The sequence below is a fragment of the Hyalella azteca genome, unplaced genomic scaffold, assembly GCF_000764305.2.
Source record: "Hyalella azteca isolate HAZT.00-mixed unplaced genomic scaffold, Hazt_2.0.2 contig1645, whole genome shotgun sequence".
In the NCBI taxonomy this organism is placed as follows: domain Eukaryota; kingdom Metazoa; phylum Arthropoda; class Malacostraca; order Amphipoda; family Hyalellidae; genus Hyalella; species Hyalella azteca.
Genome location: NW_025931949.1, coordinates 799595 through 825408, shown reverse-complemented (window position 1 = coordinate 825408; position 25814 = coordinate 799595). Strand labels below are relative to the sequence as shown.

The window sequence follows — 25814 nt, the reverse complement described above, 5'->3', positions numbered from 1 at the left end:
TTCCTCACCTCGGCTTTGAGATTCGTGCACGAGAGCTGCACCAAATATGATGAGTTCGGCCACGACAAAAAGATTGATTTAAATAATACCCATTGTACATACTATTTATTATTCGAAGCCGTGACAGCGTGATGGAAAATAATAATTTATTACCGAATTGCAATTTGAAATTCTTTGCATTGATACAAGCTGTAGAATTATCCGACAGACCTTCCTCCGATACCCCCTCTTCCTGCCACGGTGCTTGATCGTATCTCTGCCGTTTCTGCCCTCAAACAATCCTAGGCAATTTATACCAATTGCCTCCCCTCCTTGGCCCTCAGGCCTTCCTGTTTCCTCATGAACAGTCAACGTGGCGACGCTCTGTCTAGCTATGCTGCCCCGCGACCCTTCCGCGTAATGCAAAACTTTTGATCCGTAGTCAGCCTCAACCTCACGACTCGCGACATGGGCTATATTTTGAACTCTAATTACATTGCCTTTTTATGCACGGAAACAGGCAGTAGCTCGAGCACAGCGTGGAGCTAAGTCAAGCCATTTTTGTGACCAATTGTTTTCGGCCAACTTGAGTAGAATGAATTTACAGTCTCGTTATAAGTACTGTATTATATTTTTGCATCTGCGTCTATTTTTTGTCTTGTGGAAAAGTTTAATTTACTAGGCTGTATAAAGTTTTATTTTATCTGAATGAGTAAGCGCATGAATGCGATCCTTCCTGGATCGTGCAATAATTCAGGCATGTTGTTTATTCTGTTTAGTATTTTCCAATTTGAGTATCTTCGAATTAATTTTCTGGTAATTACAACTATAACTACATTGATTAAGTGAAGTTACATAACTACGCATCACTTCTCTAATTACTAATTTGCTCTTTCAAAATAATGTACAAACTTTCAGGCCAATTAACCTTTATCTATTGAATGTAAAGCTGATTATCAGGCAATTAGATTCGTATTGAGTTGGAAACGGTAAAATTTTACCCAAGCCAGGGGATAAGAAGCGTAATTGGGATTGTGATGTATTCAATATTTTCAACATTAGTCAGCATCCTACACCCACTAGCGGTAACTTACATATCTATTTCAATACTCACTTTGGCCACATCTCTACCAAGTCTTTTCAATGGATCCTGAAATTCTTTCATTTCGTAGTATGTATCGTCGGTCTCGAGGCTCTCCCTCCTCAACTTAATTGGGCCAATTTACCTTCATCAAATGGGCCCGTCCCTCGTAGGAAATACGCTCTCCGACTCCCGTTCCCTCGATGCCAACCCTCAACACTTCCCATGTCATCGAGGATGTTCGAATCCCCTACACTTCACTTCATAAAGTGTTTACGCCTGTTTCTTTCCGAGTCATATTAGGCAATAGTAACTTAAAGGGATTTCCTTTTAATGTGTATTTTGCAGTAAATAACGATCTAATAACAATAACAAAAATAGTAGAAATTTTAGGGAACAAATCTATTGCACTCGTACATTATTGATAGCTCGATCGAATTCCGAAAATGTTTTAATCTTGATGTTACCGATATCGTTCTGGTAATATCTGCTTCTTGCTCTGATGTGCAACCAGCACTATAGATTTCACATAAATAATTTGTATAGCTCAATTGAAGATAAATTATGTATCGTTAGACAGACCGTGTAAACTGATTGTCAAATTGTTATTTAAGTTTTCTTGAAATATTTCACTAATGTTATAATACTCATTGTAAACTGTAGCCTCTGGATGATAAAATCCTGCGCAGAGAAAAACTGAATTTGGAACTGTAATTTTTCATTAATATCTGTTGTAATTGAAATTAAGCTGTCAGAGCACTTGATAATGGCATGCATTATTGGCAAGAAGTCTCCGCTGAAAAGCGAATTTTCTGCGACAAAGGGTACAGACATAGCAGACGATACATAAGAATTGTGTAATTAAAGTAATGACCTATAAGTAATATTGTACACGTGGTGTAACAACAAAATGTCCCATATGACTAGCTTCTTTACATGGCATTACTGTTCAGTAACATTAGCTCCACTTAACATTACTATGCCGAAGGGATAATATCCTTGTCTTTAAACAAGTCTCATTAAGATTTGTCACAACTATTAACGTAAATAAGAAATACAAATAATATTTAATGCACACATTTCCGTATCATATAAACCAGCAGTCTATGTAGAAAGGCGCAGTACCCTAAGTAGTTACAAAATAATTATTTTGTAACTACTTATTTTTAAATAATTATTTCATCATCACTTATTCATTTGAAGCACGCAGACTTGCATTTTTATTTTGCAATAGTTTAGGTTCGATATATTCCATCGCATGACCATACTTTTAACCAATTTAACGTTTAATTTCTCGGTCAAGAGCCCTACAACAAGCAGTATTACTATTAAATTATCCATGAATTTATGAATTATTAATTGACTAGTTTTCGTTTCATTTCACTAAAGGGCTTTTGAATTTCCAAATTTCCGACTCCAATCGTGGGTGATGAAAGGCATGAAAGAAATATCAACTACGCACTTAACATCATACCTATAATGAGATCCTTTACTTTGACAAGTATCATATTGAGCAGCCTCGTCTTCCATAAGCACAATTTATTCAGAAACAACCCTTCCACTTTTCCATATTTTATTCTTACATCTAAGCCACTCGTTTTCACTCACCATTAAATTACTTGAAATATGGAAAATATTCCAAATTAAACTAAATACAGTTTAAGAAAATTAATAATCAAATGCTGTGAGATATTGTCCTGCATAGATCTCTAAGCCAGGTAGCTCACGGAATGTCGTATATTTGTTTGTACTAACGTTATAATGCACTTACTCTCATGAAACAGTTTGACGCTGACATTGCACGAATTATATCATTTGAGATTATTTCTAGACCTATAGACATACTGCGCGCTCTGCGACAGGTATCGTTTTCATCCTAATTGTGAATAATTAGAGCCTAACCGCAACTTTGCAGAACATCACGCGCCTAATAGATTCTTTTTAAAGGTGGAAATCAGCATTGCAACAAAGCATTACTTTCTTGCCAATTGGCAACATAATTTAAACGGTTCATCTCACATGTGATTCAGCACCAAAACGACTCTTTTTACAATTTGAAATCTCATAAGAAATTCTTTATTTCTGGTCTCGTGACTAATTTGTCGCACCTATTTTCACGGGTCTCAGATTTACATTTCAAACCTACATTTATATTATGATTTCCACTAAGCCTCGGCGTTAACCCCGGTCGTCACCTCTGTTCTCACATTTTTAGCGAAATTATCAATGCAGGTTTGTGAACTTTGATTTGAGTCGTTAGCTATGCAGTAAGACGACGTAAACATGGTAAGATCGTAGTTAGAATTTGTTCTTGCGTCTGGCCGAGGGTAAGCGAACTCGTGCTGCTGAGGCTCGCCATACATCGAAGTTGAGATCCTCAAGCCACAATTATCCGGTGGATCATTTACGGACGGGTAAATCGAGAAATGGACAGAATCTTGGGCGAATCTGTCTGGCGAGTTGTCGTTGCCGGCATTTGTTGAACACACACTGTAATTCGAAAATTCATTGCTTGTTACAGGAGATCCATGAGTAGTTTCGTGGGTGTCCAAGTTCTGGAATGTAGGAGGGGATTGGAGAGGGTCTGATATTGGCGATTTACCCTGGATCTGAGGGTAGCAGTCGTTATACTGATAAGCCGAACAAGAGAGGGGCATATCGTTGGATCCGAACGGTCCAGAAAATTTCCCAGGCATGGGAATGGCTCCCTCAGACTTCATGACGTTGGACATAAGCTGGGGCGGAATGTCGTGGTTGTGGTACAATGAATTAGACGCTTGTAGAGTGTCGCTCTGGACTCCACCGTACTGAGGATAGCTTGAACACGTGGCTTCGGGGTACAATGTTGAAGGATTGAGCATCACCTTCTCTTCTATAGACGCCGTTATTTTGGTAGTCTTCGTGATTGTCGTCATCATAGTGGGTGCGCCTTGCGGCGGCCATGGTTGTTGTGCACAATATTGCTGATTCGCTACGGTGTTATTTAACGAAAGTGAGTGTTGCATCTGTGGGTTTTCAGGACAAGATTCGTTAAGCAAACAGTCGCCTATGATATCATCAAGACACTGCAAAAATCTATTCGCTGTTGTATCTACAGCTTGACTTGTTTGCGTTGTATTGGTTGAGTTCGATAATGTTATCTGTTGGTTAGAACTATTTGCAATGTATGGATTTATTTGTGATGCTTCTCTCGAAGATGCGCCGATCTCAATTTGATGTTCATCGAGAGCGAAGATGTCACCTGGTTGAAACGTATCAAAAGAAAATAGACAATCTTGATCATCAGCTTGGTACGCTGTATCTATCGGCAGTTGGTTAGTTTCAACAACGCCGAGATTCGACCCCTGGGTTTGCAGAAAATTATTGTTAACATGAACTTCGGATTGGTTGTTGTAACTCCCTTGTGTTAATATTCCACTTGCGGTCTCTTGGTTAGTGGACCAAGTAGCCCAGGGCTCCTCTTTGTAGTGAATTGGCTGACTTTGATTTGGCCATTCTACAACCGGTGTCCACGGAGAGGTAGTCGAATACCCTTCCATGCCCGTTAAGTGAGAAGAATACGAATCTAAACTCGGAGTGTAGTTCTCTAAACTAGGAGTGTTTGCAGCCATTGGCGACCGTCCTAGGTAACCATAACTCTGACTCACTGATGAAGATTTCGTGCACGAACACTCGAATGGAGGGCAAGAACACACGTCTGCAACAAATTCAAGTATCCTTAAATATTTTGTCCCGTGAATATACATATTTCTGTCAGCTTTCTCTAGAAGAGAGATTCTGGACTTCTTGAATGTATATGGCGTTCGTTCAAAAATTGGGTTTGATACAAAATTTAAAGTAACATGTCAGAATAAAATCAAATTTTCCACCGTAAATCAATAAATTACAATTTATCTTACTTGTATTGGGGTTGTAGTCTCGCAACAGAGGAGGAGGTCCAGTTTTGAGGATCTTGACAGGAGGGCCACTGCCATCCCCGCCCCTCAACGAGCTGCCGGACAACGACCGCTTCACTCCTGTCGTGATCTGAAAACGAAGAATGATTCTATTTTTAACTGTGCCTTTAATTCTATTGCTCTGTTCTGATTTTTAATAAATATTGAATTTGTAATCTGATGCCAGAGAATAGTATTTTGGTATAGTAATAGAATTTGGGCATCGCATGTTATCTTAGAATTGCTATTTTTAAATACTGAGGACGGTTATTAGAGCAAACATAAATTCTACATTTTTTTATGGCGTAATAATCTTTTACAAGACACTCGTCAATTTCCCATTAGTGAAGAGCAGCTGAACTCAACAGTCGTGCGATTGTTCGAATATTCAAATGGCGGGTTGGTCCATAACCGTGGGCTTGTGGAGCGGAGTGATCATCTGTCTCTGCCTCACCACGTGCTCGCATTCTTATGCGTGGCCCAAGGTACAATAGTTCTATTACACTTTCTATGAGGCCCGTGTGCTACTTCTTCCGATTCATTACGGCATATTTAGGAACAAATATCAACTTGAAAATCAGATCGTGTAATTAATTAAAATTTCAACCGTTTACATTGGTTTTCTATATAAAAACATTAATTATAAGCTTGAATTTATTTAATAATATACATCTTTCCTATCGAATTTTTTCACGATGCTGGTATTTGTCTTAGCTCTGGATGTGTTTTTTTATTAATATTTGTGTATTCAGTAAAGATTTTCCGACTCTCCTTTCCTCGTACGTTCAAACCATCATGAATAATAGTATGATGCACCAAGCGTGTCCTCTCATAGAAATCTCATTCAAATAAGAGACACTGAGATTCCACGCCCCTTTCTCGAAGGATGTATAGGTTTGATAATTAGGTTTGCCCCGCATTCATGAGAGGGGTGATCTGTTGCGCGGCAGAGGGCGCTGTGACGCGCTAAACAATGTGACTGTAACGCAGTGACCTGCGGAAGCTGCAACGCCGGACATGTTCTTGCACTTCGTGTCTGACTAATGGCAAGTTTGATGAATGCTTCTAGTCTAATGAAAATGGATGGTTATATAGACCATGACAGCTCTTAAGTGGGCTCATTGCAGCATTGCCGTCAGCTGCGTGATCAGAAACATTTAGTGTTGCTTTTATAATTATGGAGTTATCTCTTAGAAAGGAAGTGTTTTTCCTACGATGGCAAGTTGTTGAAACTTGCTAAGTTTGACTTAGTCAGTTTAAATCCTTCGACATCCTTTTAAATTTAAGACGCTATTAATATTTGGACGCTTTTTGCTATGAAATGTTTTGTTGTTATTTTTAATTGTTGGACGTAGATTGCAAGAAAATCATCATAAATTTTTTATTATAAATTCATTTTTCTGCATTATCTGAAGAAGAATATTTAATTTCAACAATTAATACGAGTAAGGTTTCAATTTATAATGTGACAGAAAACGAATCTCGAGATTTTATTGCTTGTCCTGCGCTATTTTTATACCATGTGGTGCCTATTCACATAAAAAAAAAATACATCATTTAGTATCGTTTTGTTAAAATTATCTGCTTTTATGAACAAATTTGCCAGTTGAGAAACATCGTCAGCTAGCTGCACGGAAAAACTTTTTTGACAATCGAAATGCCAAGTCGTCGGGCTGTTTTACTTGCTAACGAACGTCGACAGATGTAAAGTTAAGCCGCCTGTGCAGTGTTTGCTCCAAAGCTCTGTGAAATATCCGTTAAAACTGCGCTTAATTTTGCACTGCGTCTCCAGTTTTACTCTCGAGGTTTTGGTTGTATAGGATGAGCCCTGTAGCACATTACATTGCATCAATTTCTATTTTTCTCTGAGATTTGGGCACGATTGTCATTAAAAAATATTATATAAAGCTGGAAGTTAGAAAATATATGAACGAATATTTACTAAACCAATATTATTGCTTGTGATTTAACCCTACAATGCGTCCCATACAATTGAGATGGTCAAGCCTGTGACTGAGAACCGTCGGTGTCTCCCAGCCATGCAACACAAGCCCTGGTCATAACTCGCGCTGCTATTAATGCCTCTTTAGCTCCATGACTTCACCCTCGATCACACGCACGCTAGGTGCCTTGCAACAAGAATGGCCGCGTGCTTAGCGCGTGTGTAAAAAACGCTACGAATCTGTGTTTATTGAGCTTTTTACAGCCGGTTCACTTTTTCTATTTGGATCGTGGTCACGGACATGACTGTTTAATATGATTTTTCTTGATTTAGATTGCTAGGTTGATTGCAGCATTGTTGCAAAATCTGTTACGGCGCATGCAACAATTCAGCTTTTTCAATGAACTCTTTATCTGTTGTTGCTTGCGCCCGCACACTCCATGCCTGCGGTTAAGTTCTCTGCTTGCAAAAAATCTCACTCGATGAACATTATTTGAAGTGCTCGAATTTACGGACATGTGCGGGCAGTGAGTAAACGAAAAGTTAATGTTTATTAAAGTTCTCACAATATAATTTCAATTGCTTAACTGTTAATTGGTGCACTGGTTCGCGTCATTGAGGGAAGATAGCATCCAACCCCAACGGAAATGAAAATTAACTATTTTTACAGACTATTTTTACATTAACGCTCGTTACGCCAGAACCATTTCTTTCTTACCACTAATCATAAACTGCGATTTCCGTCACCGAATGTTTCCTGTTGTGTACAATGCAGACCTGCATAACAGTTGCTGCAATGTTCCTTCTATTATCAATCATCAAGTTTATCCCAAAGAAAGATACAAAGACTGCGTTCAAGAGCCACCGTGAGTACCGTACCCTACGCTCAAGTGCCATCACGTCCATCGTTCCCATGGATCAGTCATGAATTCTTTGCGCCCAATTACACTTATACAGACGGTTCTCCCCTGTGTGGCTTTTGTGTGGCACAGAAGCCATACAGGCTCGGGCCGAGCGTACCATATATACTGATGACGACCAAGGGGCGTGTGGTGAACTCTGTTTTATGAACTGCCGCCACGTCACAATGATCGCTTAACGCGACTGAAATGATGTTACGACGAACTGCCCGTCTTTTTATCGAGATAATTTTTTTGAGGTGTGTTCACTGTTTTATTGCATTGAGCTTTGGTTATATTTATGCGGCTATTTACGACCGAAATTATTTTTGAGCTTGTAAACGGATGCGTTTGGGTAAAAATACATTCAGAACTGTGTTATAGTCCTTCAGGAAAATATTTTTGGTTGTTTAATGTTACTATACCTATTCCATAATATTCTGTAACTCATTTCTGAGTGCTCCTTTTCCATTCCGCCTGTTACTCCCGTATTTTATTTAATTTATAGTCTACTCAAAATTACTTGATTGCCTCCAAGTCCATCAAAAACAAGAAGCAGCGTGTCATAACGAAGTCAACTCGTCGCGGTATTTAGCTCATCAGGCATCACGACTACGCCTTTATTTTGTGCAGTTGTTTAACGGTCTAATACAAGGGTGTCCAGAACATGATTAAATTGAACGATCTCCATAGTTATGCAGGAGATATAGGATGAGTTATAAGACATGCATGAATTATTGGCATAAGTTCTGCATGAGTTATAACAAATAAACGTGATTTTATCATCGGGGTATGAAAATTAAAACTGGTACTAAGTTCAGCATGAGTTATAACAAATGAACGTGATTTCATCATCGGGGCATGAAAATTAAAACTGGTATAAAGAAAACATCTTTATACAGTGTATGAAGATGTTTTATTTATGGTTTTGCTTTCATTAATTTTATAGTTGTATCTAAGATGTTATTTTTATTGGTACGTATATGGCTAAACTCTATCATGACTAATATCAGTCTAGATTGATTGGCCTTTGACCATCACACATCACGGCAGAATAACGGCAGCGTTCAGCCAACATTCGTCCTCTCGTGAGATAAATGAACGCGATAAAATACGAAAAGCAAACGATCAATGGCAGTCAAACGGCCAGAAATTGTGACCTGGATCTACGCACTGATTGTGACTGGAAACTGGAGCTCCTGACTTGTTCGGTATTGACCAAAGAAAAGATTTTATCTGCGCTCACTTCTTTTGGAATGATTTCGCTGCGTCTATCGTTGAATATAATTTCGAAATTCCGCTGGCACGATTTATTTTTTCATTTTACCTGGATTCCTCGTTCCAGATTTTCCGTCCAATTGAGTTTAGTTGGAACAGAAGAGTGAACAAAAGTAGTTTCACTTCTAAGTTCCTAAGTTGAATCAATTGCACCAAAAACTTATTTGTTATGACTACGGTTATTTAATCTTATTTTATATTAAACATTAATTTTAGATACAATGGGTGATTTCGCATTTTATTGAAGTACGTTTGTTGCAAACAGTGATACGTTACTGCGCTTATAAATGCGGAGTAATAATCCTATGTAGCCGTCATTTCTATACCCACATAAATGAAAAGGCTAACTGAAGCATCACCTGGCCTGGTGTTGTTCGGTGGTACAAGCTAATTATCGCGTCTCTGATCTGCACCTCAGTTACCCTGACAGCCGCACGTGCCCTAAAAAAACACGTCTCTTTCTCAGGACGATCAAGCCATAATTTGTGAACACACTATTGACATTCGCTAAAAAAAGAATTCAACTATAGTTTATGCTTCGGACCATATAGCATTAATCTGAAATTACTTGAATAGGATTTATTCTTCTATTTTCGTTAGATGGATGCATATACGAATATTATGATGCCTGCAGACTTGACTTATTCGTTATCGGTTGCAAAATATGTTCCCAGTTGGACGCTATCAGGATAAATCACGTTCAGACTCCGCATTGTTCAGGCAAATTTCGGATCTCTTTTACGATAGTTGTCCTCCCACGCACTCTATACGATATCATCTCAAGTTGCTGGTCTGTGTGCCTGCATTCTGTGTGTTTGTGTGAGGTACCTCGTACATGATAGTCTAGTCAGATAAATTACAAATCTATTTAAGACTGCTTTACGGTAAACAGTGAAGTTTTGGTTCTATAAATACGAATATATACGGATTGTATTGCATCGATAGATGTAATCCTAGTCATTGCCAGATGTTTGTCTTTGCCTTTGCTCTCAAATGGTAAATAAAAAAGGTAGTAGGAGTAAAAATTTAAGTTCACATAGCAATGAAAAGCTCGGTCTACAAGTTATTTATTCGTTTCATGTACGACCATAAATCTCCCTGTTACTAACCTCAAATTACTGTTATCTCACCGACGCTTTCATTTTTCCTTCCTACCTCTTATTTGCTTTTGCTTAGGATTTTTGCCTCCCTTCTCTCTCTCACTTCCCTCTCTCCCTCACTTCCCTCTCTCCCTCACTTCCCTCTCCCCCTCACTTCCCTCTCTCCCTCACTTCCCTCTCTCCCTCCCTTCCCTCTCTCCCTCACTTCCCTCTCTCCCTCACTTCCACCTCTCCCTCACTTCCTTCTCTCCCTCACTTCCCTCTCTCCCTCATTTCCCTCTTCCCCTCACTTCCCTCTCTCCCTCACTTCTCTCTCTCCCTCACTTCTCTCTCCCTCACATCTCTCCCCCTCACTTCCCTCTCTCCCTCACTTCCCTCTCTCCCTCACTTTCCTCTCTCCCTCACTTCCCTCTCTCACACGGACGGTCGATACATGACTGTATGGGCCGCCAATGATGCTCTCGTACGCACCTAAAAGGCGGAGTTCCCCGGAATGGCAGCAAATACGGCGCACAATATGGCCACTTGTTGACTTCTCTGTTCATCCTGACTTTCTCTTTAGGACGCACGCCTAAATTACAATAATCATTTTACAAAGTTTTGAATGGCTTTTGTGCCACATGCAAAGGTTTTGAGTAACTTACAAGTTCTGATTATTATATACCTTATTTCATTTTCCTATTTCACAGTCGCACACATGTATGAACATTACCTAACAGGCCCTAACTTTGTACAGATGATACATTACCCAACATCCTGACTTTATACAGATGTGATAAGATAGTACATCGAATAATTTAAAGATAAAAGATCGTGTCAGAATAAATGATCATCAAATACGCTCAATATGACAGTGACTGAAACAACTATGTTATGGAAGTATTCAAAAACACTGACTAAGTTACTTTTCATTTCCAGCAAGGCTTAAACGCGGATTCCGCTGAAGGAAATCTTTGTGATCTCATTAGCAGGATAAAGCGGAGGGCTGCGAGATAAAGACCATTTAACGAGTGCTGGGGCAATAAGAGTGTCATTGAAGATTAGCAAGGCTGAACGTTTGGCCAACGCAGCTCCTGAGGATCAGCTTCGGATTAGCTGCTGCCATCACACTTCGGCTGCAGTTATAGGGTTCTATAGCAGTTTAATGCTTAGTGATCCTGTCTGCACATGACGCTTGCAATAATACTGCTAAGTGTTGCTGCTCAACACGATCAGAGTCGGAAAGCAGAGTCTTAGTGAAGTAAATTCGGAAAGCAATTTTGAGGTAGAGCAAAAGCGGTGAGTTTTTTGTGCAACCTTATAGCCCTGATTCTGCACGTACTCTTTCGGACATATAACGCAGGTGAAAATCTTTCGCAAGAATGACGTGGATCTATATAATAAAATGTTTCCTTACACGCAGCAAGAAATAACATTACTGATATATAGGACATATCAATGATCCGTCGTTTACGCAACATTCGGAACGTACTATTTATAAATATATTAGGGCAGTTACAAATTAGGCATTTATTCGCTTAATATCAATATATGTATCAATTTTCGGGACTGTCATCCTCATAACAGAAACATAAACAGCCGTGCATAAGCCACGGCTCCATACTACTGGGGATAATATCGTGGTTTTGTTTTGGTGCTACATTGCTTATCGACATCGACGGTGCGCCGTGTATCGATCGCGCCTTCATCATTCGCAATGCCAGATGACGGAAAGATAATAATGCTTAACGTCGCCTGTAGTTTTTAGTGGATGCTGCCGAAGTTTTCCTAACAACGCATCATAGAACAGAGTTTCGCAGAGATTATTTAAAATGAACGTAATATTAGTGCAAATGTGCACTGTGAAAATGTGAATTATTTGTAAAGTCGCTTGAGAGCAATTTTATTCCATGCTATTATTTGCCAAATGTGAAAATGAGACAATTTAGGCTTCAATGATGTTATTTGTTTGAGCTCAAAATCGATCTATATTGTGGTCTGAATGATTTAATTCTCATGCATCATTCAGATCAAACTCGCATATTTATTAATTATAATGGGCTGCATAATCATTTGCTTAAATATACCAATAATTCATGGAATATACCTTATCATCAATTACGGTCCATTTACGGAGTTCTAAAATTTAGCCTAACCGTTCACTAGTCTTTTGTTTCATAATTACAAAGCGTACTATTGCCGAAGTAGCAACATATACACGGCCTCCAGCCTATAGCAAAACTTCATGCGGGTCTGACACGCAAGACACACAGAGTGTGTGCTAATCCTTCTGGATTTCCCTGCCATGCTGTCAATGTGCATCATCATAGTTGTGTTGCTCACACAGGAATGCTCTGAAAGTGATTTAGCGATCCGAACAAAATATGTGCTCCATTTTATGTTAACGAGCCGGCGAGACGGGAGTGACGTACTCGTATATTACAATGTCACAGCTTCAGATAAAACGATGTACGTACGTTTAAAATATATTAATCGAATTATCATACTTTAACAACCTGTCTCTATCTGTATTCATCTTGACTAATTGAATAATGTAAGATTACTCCGCCGTGCATGTTGTCTGCATTTTGCTTTATATTGTATTAGAATTTTCCCACACTAATGCCACTGGACCATCAATGTGCGCGTTAACATTTTTCTTCAGGAGTTGCCACTTGATGTTGAGCGGCGGGCTTTATTGTCATGAGCGAGAGCGTCAGCTCTGCACAATGTGCTCCTCGATCTGATTGGGTACTCGCTAGATTGACTTGAAGATAGTGTCTCTTCTTGCCCAGGGCATCAAATGTCCAGCGAGGCATAAAAGATTTATTCTAGTGTGTTTATATTTCACTTACATTCGGCCATCTCATATATATATTTCACTTATATCGTTGTGTGGCAATAGGCAGAATGACATTATATCTTTAATATAGCAAATTATATTAGTTGGTTGAGTTTCTTTAATTGAATTCAATTATTTTGTACACGGCGCATTTTTAGTCATTGTTTGTACAAGCACAAGAGAAAGCAGTCCGAAAAAGTTTAGCCATATTAAATATTATGTATATGACATGGCTCTACCCTCTGAGCCAGCTATATAACTCTATAATTTTACCCTCACTCCACATACCCTGTGCCCTCAACGCCGCATTCCAAAGAACGACCCTCGACTATCACTGAGCCCTTTACGAATGCCATTGTCCGGTGCTAACGACCCTCGTAGTGCCTCCTAAACAATCCATTCAAATTACGGGCCTTATTTCAGGCACTTACGATGGAACACACTCAGTTATCTCTTGCCCAAATGACGCCATGGATTACTTGCTTCAATCGACCAGAACGTAAACTATAATCATACTGGACAGGGAATTCTGTATCAATATACTTTTTTCAACAGAAATTCAATTCACTTTTGGCAATTCAACATCACGGAAAGCATATCATTAATATTCTAAATCTCGATAAATCAAGTTGGTATAGTCTCTTCATTTGCATAACAGTACGGTGAATATTAAATATCGAATTGTTTCACGTTTACAATTGTAATTGAATGTGTTTTTATTGAACGGAATTAGATTGCATGTAAAGGTTCTAACGTTTGTGCCTCAAATTTATATCATACATTTAATGTATCCATGTAAAAATGAAATGCGATTACATTTATTGGTAAACATTACCCAAAATCTACATGTAATTAGGCTGAGTAAATGCTTCTATAGAAGCTGAATGTATCGATAAATGTATTATGCCATCCATTTGAGCCTCACAGAATTTAAAGAGATCCTTAACGATAAAAAGCTTTGCTATCGAAAGCAGGAGTTACGTTCGGAATGTGCTGGTGTTGTATTGTGTCCGCTCAAGTGCTTTTGTGAATCACAAGTGCTGCAGGGGCGCTATAGTCATGCTTTTGTCGACACATTGACCGACGTTAGTGCAGTAAAATAAACTCACTTTATGATTTACACGGAAAAATGTGCGGTATTTTGATTCAATAAGTCAATTTCTTTTTCTTTGTGGAGGCAGGGTATTTGATTCATATTAGTCGCAATGCTAAATTGTTCGGTCATATTTACACCATAAACCAAACCAATAAATTTTTAACTAACGATTGAACGGTTCTATATGTTGTGGAAATTTACGAATAAAACCTAACTAAATTAGCATAATTTCGTAATTTTTTTATTCATGATCGCCTTCCTTAAAACCTATCGAATTCTGGATGTATATATCACGTTTTCGAAAAATTTACTCATATTAATTATTAGTAGTTAGCCTTTTGAAAATTTTGATATATACTCATTTGTGTTAATACTCTTAAGACACCAAATTAAATATAATAAAACACGAGGTGGTCATTTCTGATCACTATATTCAAATCTCTGAACAGTAAAGTATGGACGGATATCTTTTTAATGTATTTTGTGAATGAATAACTATTATTCGTGATAGAGACATGTCGTATTCAACATATCTAATTATGTTTGAAACTACAAATGATTCTTAAACACGCAATCATATTTTTAGCGCATTTTCTCATTTATGGAAAAAATGCACTATTGTGCTCGCCATGTCCGTCTGTCCGTCCGTCAGTCCGTGACCTCAAGTTTTTGTCGACGAGAAAATGCGCTCTCTGTCACTCACTGCAGTGAGTACTGAGTTATATTTTTTGTAAATATACACACTTTACCTTATGTTCAAGTGCTCTGGTGGGCGGCCGTCGCGTAGCATGGACAGCTTTGCCCGACACCGACTTGCGCGCCTCCGCCGTACTTTTGGCTTCAGGCCGCGGGTGATCATGAACGCCTTTCGCCTGCAACGCAGGGACCTTCATGTTATCTTCTTGTTATTACAGGAAAACATATTGTATACGAGCATGACGTTATTCTTCAGTTTCCTATCCTTTTTATATGAAAGCATTTATTTGTCTGTAAGAAATGACGAAAATTAAGAAAATATTTTTAGCAATTCTTGTAACAATGTTTCTAAAAAATTATCCCACAATATTCCATGCTTTCCATTCGCTTTCGTCGCATTACCATGCAGACCGCTTTCATAATAATGAAACCATAATAACTTTTAACAATAAAGTTATTATTATCATCAGTGGTTATGGAGTTGTCACCTGGAAGAATATAGCGTGTTCAGTGTGTCGCCAGAAGTGGGTGACGGGGTAGCCACAGTGCCCCCTGCAGGGCATCAGCTCCAGCCGCCCCCCACACTGCTTGTTGGGGCACGGCCGACCCTGCTGCTTCTTGCGCGCCTTGTCGCAGATGGCCGGCCGTAACGTTACCTTTATCAATAATAATTATAAATAAAATAATTAATGAGGATATATGTATTGAAACTATTATACTTAGTGTGTATTTGATCATTTTTACATTATGCGGAATGGTAACAGGTCAACAAGAATTGCCAACAGCTGGAAATATGTTTTAGTGAGTATAAAAATACGGTATATGAACGTGAGACATACTGTATATCAGCCATCTCAAATAAGAAATGGGGTTTACTGAGTATAAAAATACTGTATATGAACCCGTGAGCCATATATCAGCCATCTCAAATAAAATAGAAGTGAATGAAAAATTTTCGCAGCAGCGCAAGCCTCCAAATAAATCAACAGCGACCTTGATTGAATAATAACTTACTTTGATACCAGATTCTGAGGTGCATCGCTGGTTACAGAGGACGACACCCAGACATGACTTCTTCAAGATGTTGACGTTATGATTGTTGGTGTTCCGCATGGCCCAGCCTGACGCGTGTTTACGCGCCTCCTCCAGTGTCGGGGCATACACGTGTCGGCTGTGCCCGTCCGACCACTCGCTGAACCTGTCGTACTGGCTCACCTGAAGGGCGGTTTGAGCATTTGTGTTAATTAATTATTCTGATTAGGCAAGGTTATTATTTTCTGAATATTTATTTCCCGACTATTCAACCATTTATTCTTCTAGAAGTGATTTTTGTTGCCTAGTGCATAATTATTGTATTTATTAATAATTTGTATCAATCAGCATGCATTCGTCTCTAAAAATTCTTTAAAGCGCATTAGTATGGGATAAAGTTTCTCTTTATTCCAATCAATGTACTCGAATCATCATTTGAAACAACCCAGAATACGTGAAAATATTGGATACCTTAATTGGCAATCAATTGTTCAACACTGAAAGATGAAATTTATTGTGTTAAATCTGTTGTTAATTGTAATTTTGTTGCTTAAATTACCGCAATTTAGCCATTACCGTCATATTTTAGTCTTACCTTTGGAACATTAGAGTCGTTGATATCCCATTCAAATGGATGTGACGGCGGAGTTTTTTGCTGTTGTGGGGACGGTGACGGGGAAGATGTGGCAGAGACGGTCGAGGAAGGGAGTTTTGTTGTGCAAGCGTCGGTCATTTTCACACCGCTGCACATCGCTAGATCCGCGGCTGCTTCACTGCTGCAATATCTGGTGAACCCAAATAAAACTTCAAATGACTAAATCTTTAATATTTTCGTGTTTTAAGGATGGAATACCGTTTGTATTAATCAAATCATTGTCAACTTGCAAATCAGCACTATGGGGCATGCAATTTTCGGTTCATTTCACCATGATTTGCTCTTTCGTAGAAGCATAAATTTAGTGAGCTTTTCGACATTAATAATTTAAATTCTTGTATTATAGGAACAGATAAGCTCTAATATGAAATAAGGTCCGCTTTTCGTCGTGCATTGTAACGTGGAACCAAGTTATTGAAATACGTGTTTTATTCACCGCAGACTTTCTGCGATGGAACAATTTCATTTATTAACGGGCATGTTAATTACGCAACATTAATTTCTCATTCAAATACATTAACCTTAATATTTTTAAATTCTTCTGTGTAGTCGAGGTCCGGATTTATTTCAGGCATGAGTATAGGGCCATGATTATCATGACAATTATTTCAGTAGCCAAGGATATACGGAATCGCATTGTGCATGATCCACATATGATATCGAAGAAGAAGGCATGCATATTGCATAAATAATTAAACTTTTGTATAATTCTTTCCAAGTTTTAGGGGTGCACTAGACTAACTATAGTACATGACGATGCTTGAACTCGAAGTTTGTTCACTGGTATGCCCAAACAGTGCATGAAATGGAAGCCATGCCAAAAACTAAAAATGAATTCTCTTACTTCTACATGAGGTATCTATAATTTAATAATTATTTTCATACAACTATCTTTGAATTTATGAAATTTTATAAAAATATTTTATTAAATGATATTTTTCAATTAAAAAGACGACGAATCTCGAGAAAGTCTGACATCAGAGTTTCATGCAATGAGGTGAACGGCTCGCAAGTTAAATGTTTCTATTTCGTTTTAATGGCCTCGAGCGGAGTTCTGTCGGCGCTGGTATTTTGGGTTCGCTTAAATTCATTGACCTCAGTATCGATTCTCAACTAATAGATTTTAGTGTTATGTCCCCATTTTCATGTTCATTAAGAATCGTTTTACTCTTCAAATAAATTATGCGTGATCATGTAGCAATATAGAATTCATCATTTATTCACGTGCTTTTGAACATCATTCATGTCATCGTAATTTTTATGAAGGAACCACGAAATTTTTATGCTATTTTTTGCTAAATGCAGACATTTCTGAAACTTAATAATGATGCATTCACGTAAATCTACAATTGATTATAATATTTTCATTGAGTTAACAAGCATCTCTTCGATTTTTTCAACCTATGAAACGTACCGTCAACAAGCACAATTTATTTCCCTGGTCAATATATTTTACGTTAAGCACAACTACACACTCATGAAGTATGGTGTTCACTCCACTGCAAGCACCACACAACCACACACTACACAGACACACAGCGTCAAACAGCACCTGCTGTGCTCATACAACTCTCAGCTCTCACTCGACCTCCATCTTGTGTCCAACCCTCTCTCTCAACCCCTCTTATCCTCTCTCTCTCACCCCCTCTGACGCTCTCTCTCTCTAACCTCTCTCACCTCTCTAACCCTCAATTAATCTCATCCCCTGTTACCCCTTACCCCTGTTATCTGACAAAATATTTAATGTTCTTGTACTGTATATAAAATAATATCCTTACATAAATAAAATATTGAAATTCGAACGTGATGCAAGCTAAATTTGATAGAATTTGAACGAATAATGAAAACACTGGCAAAAAATGTGTTATACCTTGGTTTGTTCAGATACAATTGCGCTGATACATTCATTGGGAATGCTAAAGTCGTTTACATTCGATCGACTGTCCTCCGAGTAAGAAAACAATTATCGGATTTGGGGATCTCAGCTTGGCATTACAAAAGTAGATCCAAACCATAATTCGTGTATATTCGTAAATTTATTCAAAAGTAAAATATATCATCTTCACTGCATGGTAGCGGATATTCATTGATTGTTATCATAGAATTTTCATTTTAACTCTGTGCAAAGTATAGTTGATATGCACATATTACACATATTATCCCAGTGGACTGAACCCCACAAGTTCGCGTTTGACCCTAAGGAGTTTGTTGGTTGTAATGCTGTGAGGAGACGTGCTTTGTCTTTTCTTATAGAGCAGAGTTCTCTTTTGTTTAGCTCGACGCGCATGGCTTTTGACCGTCTATTGTACGTCAAATGCGTGCAACTCTGCAAAAAATGGATGGCTATTGAAAACTATTCATCCCGGTTATTCTGCCTTTAATATTAAATTATCTTGCGAATCAAAGGAAGTATGTGCTAGTAAATAGATATTATCAATTGTTTGATGTTCAGTTTCCCGCAACCTCAATATTATGATAAGTGTCCCATTAACTCAACGTTTCTGGTCAGTTGTATCATTGTTACTTATCAGGAATGAGCTCGATCTTTTTTTTCATTTTACTCCAAGATACCAAACATTATTTGAACAAAGCAGTAGATATGGATTAATACCTGTTTCTCATCGTATTTGTTTTGATGAAGTTTGCGTATTATAATAAAAAGTTTTCGATCATCAGTCAGAATAAGACTATTTTTACGCATTAATCCCGCTTAGTAAGAGAATTATTATATTCAAACAAATCTTATGGTCGAGAAATTGTAAAGTCTCACTTTGTCTAGAATTTGTCCACCTTGATGGACAATCCTTACAATAAGAAAAAAATTTTGGACTCGTGTGAGTTTGCACTTGACTCAAAGAACGAGTGTCGTGTGTCTAGCCCGACAATGGCTGGGACGGGACAATCTCTCACAAAGCTCCTCACAATGGAGTAACTTGATCAGAGCTCATTTATGCTGTTCTGGTCAAGCTCTTGCTCCGACACTGAAGGTTTTAAAGCCGCATCTCGTCGACCAATGAGAGGGAATTGAACGACTTATGTGCGATGAAGATGACCAGCGTAACGTCTGCTTCGGCCTTTTATTATGCTTTTATTAGTGATAAATGCTAATACTTTATGCATTACTTCTGTAAGTCTAATGCAACCCTCATATCATTGTATCATATTATATACATATTATTATGCTATGCAAGTTTGATTGAAGACTAGAGAATGTTAAAATATTCTTATTATTTTTTCCAAAGAGTCGAATAAAATTTCTTGCTGGCGCTTGGAGATAAAAAAATTGACAAAATTTCTTGCTGGCGCTGAAAGATCCTTTTTGTCTCCCGGCGCCAGCAAGAAATTTTGTTCGACTCATTGAAAAAACGAATAAGAAGATTATTAATAAGAAGCATGGTTTGGTCTTCAATCAAACTTGCATAAAAGAAACCCTTCTGCCTATATTACAACAATATTATTAAATGTATGTAATCGAAAATGCATATTATCATATGTATATCCTATATTATATTATACAATATCAGAAATACACCCATTTTCAAGTAAAACAAAATGTCAAAAATAATACACGCACAAAAAATCCATCTTAGTTTTTAATAAATATATTTTTTATGTGTGTCGAGAGGTGGTTATTGCGATTTGCATATTTTAAAATATGGCAATTTTCCATTTACTTGTGTAGTATTTGCGTGCATTTATCATATATTTTCGTATTGTTATGACACTCTCTACTATGAATCGTAAAAAGTTTTGAATTGCAGTGTAAATTCACGTTGCCTAGCAGTTCGTAGTAATCAGCGGCTTTAACAGATGGTTGATTAGGATCTGTGAATGAACAAGTTGAATAAGATAATCATTTATCCTTGTGATCGGGTTCACGGATCTGGCGAGCGCTGAGTAGATGATCCGTAACAGGTGTCTCTAGGCTAAGATTACCCAATTAGGCAGCAATCAATAGCAGCGCTGTGCAAACAAAGGGCTGGCAGAGCGTCGCTACTGATTAACTCATCAGAACAAATAACTGCGATCAAGTGACAATGCTTCTGAACGTCCGGCTATTTCTTTCCCATGACAGATGCGCTGCTGCAAAGGGCTTATGTCAGCGCCTTGAAACCAATACCTTCAATTTGAACAACTAATATTGAAGATTAAAATTTTATTTTAAATTTAATTTAAAAGAATTACTTCTTAAATTTGAACAACTGTTGTTGTTAGTTCAATAGTTGTTCAATTTGAGTAACTGTTTGAAGCATAAAATTTGATTTTAAATTCGATTGAAACGAATTGTTCTCTCACGATATACTCTCAACAAGTAAATTTGATGCTGCATTCCTTTGCAAAAACGAACATAATTGTTATGTTATTCAATCGAAATGAATAAGCTGCGCGAGAGGAAAAATACATTTAAGCATGAGAATTTTTTTTTCATTCAGCCAAACTGGAACATTGCTGATGCCTTCATTGATGAATTGTTTATAAGGAACCCATATGTTCATTGGCTTTATAGTTGCTTTAAGGTTATCTCTATTATTTTGTACAATTTGGCAGATTCTCCAAAGGGTTGCATATTCGCTCATTCATCAAACTTTAGATATTTCCACTTCCCTGTTGGTTAAAACTTTATAAACTTTACATTTAACTTATATCTTATGCTTGAATGCGTTGGGTAAAGTCCACGTATAAAATGAGGGCAAAATTAGTGAGCCTCTCCGTTCAATGGAGGTGCTCCGGGCCACAAATAATGTCTTTTTTCTCGTGGGAGCAATAGTTTGTCCACAAGTTATGACAAAATATACTCATATTTTTGGCAGCTGCGTGTTTGGCTTTGTGTGCCACTTGAGTCTATCTCCTGAAAATCTTCCTCGTTACTGGAAGCAGATGCTCTGCCCCTTCTATAGCTTACATTCAATCGTATTTCACGTTGATTGTTGTTATCAAATAAATTTATTTCCAATCTAATGCCGACATTTTCTAGTCTGCTTCTGTTTAGGGCTCTTGAAGTCATTTGACATAAAAACTGCTGCAGTAACTGGCTTTAAATTGAGACTTATGTATTTTCCTAAAAGTCTTACCACAAGCCATTACATGATTATGGAAATTGCGGTGAAATTTAATTTAAGCAGTAACACATTTTGGTTACGTTCATAAAAACTCCGTCCTGCCAATAACGTATGAAACGGGTTTTGATTTAATTTTAATTAATCTAGCAGATGTATATTTGGAACCAACAAAGCAAATTCTCTGGAGAGATCGTCAATGCTGTTGCTGATTCTTCAATGTTATTTTGTTGTCCACGAAAGGTAGGAATTTTACGAAGGTTATATTTCAATTTTATATTTTTCATTGGATTTAGCTAACAAATATACAAAAAATTCAGGTTATTCACTACCTAGTAATAACTGACCATTGGTTTGGGTGCGATCTCCCATTGTAGTATTGTTTACGTTTATCGTGATGGAAATCGGAGCGGCATTTCGGTAACACCCGCCCGTCGTTTATACAATACTTTTGAGGGCTCTTTCATGGTCAACGACGTACATCACGAGCGACGACTGAACTTACTCTACTGTCCTACTTATTAGAATGTTTTTATTGGTGCGTTATTAGCTATTTAGTTGCTCCTCCGAACTATAGCTTTCTGATTGCCTCGCGCATACAGTAAACTTTTCTTATTTATCTACTAGTAGATCACGCTTATGATGTTATCTACTCGGTGTAATAATGATTTAGATTTTTTATAAATATAAAAATCTAAATCATTATTAAAAATCAGACAAGAACTATGAATTGTGCAGCATAATACATCTTTACCAATAACGTTAACTTTATGAAAAACGAGATTCTAGTTGTTATTGCTATGATTGATGAGTATGATGAGAAGATTCTCTGATCCTGTTAATACATTGGAACTAATGTTTATATAAGAAATTATATACATAACAATGTCATGTTTATACGATCCTAAACGCCTAGAATACCTTGGACATTTCTAATTAAAGTTTATAATTTTTTGCAACTTTCAATATCAATTTGTTCATGTAAGTGCAATCTATAATAACTGCATCGCTTCTCTCTCATTTTATTGCTCAAAGCGGGCATTACTTTTCTATCGCCAACTTGCCGTGCAATGCGCCAGAAAATTATTGTTTCTAGCATTATTAAAGCCGGGATAATGCTGTATTAACTACAGCTATTTGTCCTATGGTTGAAATCAATTTTTCTAATTTCCAAGTACGTATTGGGTCTAAAATTCTATTTAATTTTGAGACTTAGAATTTTGTTTCTTTTGAAACCTTACTTGTACTCAAATTTGTATTCATGCTTTATTTACAGCATTTATTTATTTTTTAAACTTAATTACTTCTCTCACTCTCTTTGAAATTTTTTAAATCTGTGCACCTAATAATTGAAAAAATTAACGAGTACATTTTAAATTCAAAATCATCGTAAGTAGTCGACTAATGGAATTGTAATCCACTTTTAATTGCTGTGAATGCCGTGATGGATGACCAAATTATTCATGTATTTTCTCATGTAGTGCCATTTTCTGATGGGTACGAAGTTAAAAAAGAATATTCTTGTCCATTCGATGTAATCCGATCGAAGTGATTCGAATCATATAAAACGTTTCCTCTTATATTCCTTATCGTGGAATAAATTCCAAATCAACCTATAGAAAGTCCACTGCACAAATCATACAAGCAATATTAACCAATTATTTGTTGCTATATGTTGATGAAGCTGCAACGCAATGGAACAATTCATGCTACTAGGTCTAGTGATTGCAAAGGGAAAAAAATAGGATTTTTCTGCATAAATCCACGGGATCTACTAAGTAATATTCAATTACGAGTCACTTGGCTAACTTGTAAAATGCTTAGGAAGTTTATTATGTTACTTACTGTTATTGTGTTATACAAACGCACAAACAGTATTTTCGCAAATGATACATGAAATCACAATAGTTAAAGGTTAAGTCTAACCGAGTTTTTTTTTCAAACACAATTATCTAAAAATTACTTTAGATAAAACTTTCTTTACTAATATTGTAATGAAAAATAAGTTTAATTGCAATAATAATAAATAATTAAATAAGTTTAATTGCAATTAATTAAAAAAAATTTAGGAATCTTATATCGGGAATGATTTCTTTGATAAGCTTTTCTTGAATTACAATTTGCGATAGAGCTTCCTCGACAGATCACTCAAGTTTTGGACTGCATTGCTCAATATATACTAAATATGTACTTAAATGAAAGCGAAATTTCTATTTGAGACATAAAATAATTAAATAATACTCACGAAATGACCATGACGTCTCTGCACGTTGAAAAGTAGTAGCCGTAGTTTACTGACGAGTCTTCATTTCTTTGCGCTGGCTAATCTCCATGTTATTTTATTTTTCGATGATTTTGAGAAGATCCTTTGATTTAATAATATCACGATCGAGTTATTGCATGCGGCCCTTGGAAATAAGTGGAAGAGGATTAACAAGTTGTTACGTAAATTGCAGATTTAGACGCTTATCATTATACATATTTTAATATGAAACGGAATTAGTTAATTAATTTTCGAAAACATTTACAGTGTAATTCGCCAATGCACGATGGGCAAACAACATTCATTTACAAGACGTATTTTGTGGTAGTTTTATTATTTACTTGGAAGGATAGGTTGAATGTGCATTGCGCGTTATTAACCATTAGAAATGTTTTCTTTGTACTACATGTGTCGAATAACAAAATTCAATGTATGGTGTACTGTTCAGTGTAGATATTTCAGTCTTTTTAGTGTGTTTTCCTTCAGTGCGAATTCTGAATTAGAGAACATTTTCCAAAATTTTTAAACCAAAATATTATAATTCCTTTTTGAAGGCTTAATAATCATTATTATTCAGAGGAATAATGAATATTAAATTATTTATCGTTTTCCCGTTGATTGAGTTGGTTATGTTACTTATATTATAAAGGCGTAACTTAGCTTTTCATTTACTTATAAATCATATTACAATGATAAAACTTATTTCTGCGAAGCAAAATTCGCTATTTTCTTATAGTGTATTTAAGTTTACTCAAAAGTTTTGAGCTTGATGTTGAAACATTGGTTAAAATTAAACATCGTCATGTGCGATAATATTTGATAATTTTTTTAAATTCCATTTAATTAATTTGTGAGATTAGATTGTAAGAAACTACTTCAGTACTCATAGAATGCTAGCATTAGAAGAAGAGTCAACACTATAAGCTTAGAATTAGTTGTAACAACCTTGCTTTGTAAATGAGGTTTAATCTTTTGAATCTCAACCCAAATCACGTGAACCAAAAGCTATTTATGGAGTTGATATCACACGGGTGGCCTTCACAAAGCGCATTCACTTTAATTTAACCCTTTTACTAATCGTGTTAAAATACTTCAATTGGAAACCGAATATAATTGAAGCTAGGAACCGGACTCTAACCTGCATGAATAAACCCTCAGTATGTATAAGAGACCAGCGCGTATGAGACCGAACCGCCGAGACGGCGAGTCACTTTGTGGTTGACTTCTGCCGCGAACACCGCGGTTGTTGTGCTGAGCTCCGCCCTGCCGAGGCCTGAGCCGACCACGCCTTCGTTGCATGCCGCTACTTGATCGCGCACTGGGGCACTGGAGCAGCAGCGTTCAATTGAAAAATCCACTGCCTTCACGTAAGAATTCGGCGTATTCGAAACTTGAACAAATTTTAAAAGAGTTGTTAAAGAAGAGCTTGTACACTCGGTTAAATATGGAAGAGCGGAGAGAATGTTTTGAGCTGAATTAGTTAGATTTTAGTACTTCAAATTCTAATAGATTGATTTTAATTTGTTTCATTTAATTGATTGGTGTCCAACATGCAACTGATAAAATAAGAAATGTAGGGATATCATTTGTTCATCGTTTTTTCAACAAATGATGTTTTTCTTTGCGAGGAATGTCATAGAATTTCTGAAGTTTTTGTGGTTAAATGAAGTTGAAATGAACTTTAATTAGAAGTTTATTTTTCATTAAAAAATTTGCTGGCAGTTCAAGATTAATTATTATTAGAGAGGAAGCAATACTGCTAATAAAATAAAGTTAACAAAGCAGGCAAGTCAATAATTTGGTTTTATTTAATTAACTTTAATCTAGTATCGTTATTTGTGTTAGTATCGTTATTTGATTTAACACACAAAATTATTCTCTAACATAGACTGGCTCAGGAAGGCCAAGATCTGGCGCTCTCCAGGCAAGAGGTCATCGGACAGCGAAGGCGGGACACGCTAGGGCAGCCCGACCAATGCT

At 37.0% G+C, this 25814-nt stretch overlaps 1 protein-coding gene across 2 annotated transcripts; it reads right to left on the bottom strand.

Moving 5' to 3' along the window:
- Positions 1-1916: 1916 nt before the first annotated feature.
- LOC108669451 lies at positions 1917-23926 on the bottom strand. Of its 2 annotated transcripts, none has more exons than XM_047883481.1 (7): positions 23817-23926; positions 16455-16644; positions 15842-16042; positions 15316-15483; positions 14881-15003; positions 4960-5086; positions 1917-4757 (listed from the first exon to the last, which is right to left on the bottom strand). In XM_047883481.1, the coding sequence occupies exons 1-7, from the start codon at positions 23825-23827 to the stop codon at positions 3226-3228; spliced, it is 2352 nt and encodes a 783-aa protein (XP_047739437.1). In that variant the 5' UTR covers positions 23828-23926; the 3' UTR covers positions 1917-3225. The 2 variants fall into 2 exon arrangements, with proteins under 2 accessions (XP_047739437.1, XP_018012269.1); XM_018156780.2 differs by lacking the exon at positions 23817-23926 and adding an exon at positions 17929-18026.
- Between the last annotated feature and the right edge of the window lie 1888 nt (positions 23927-25814).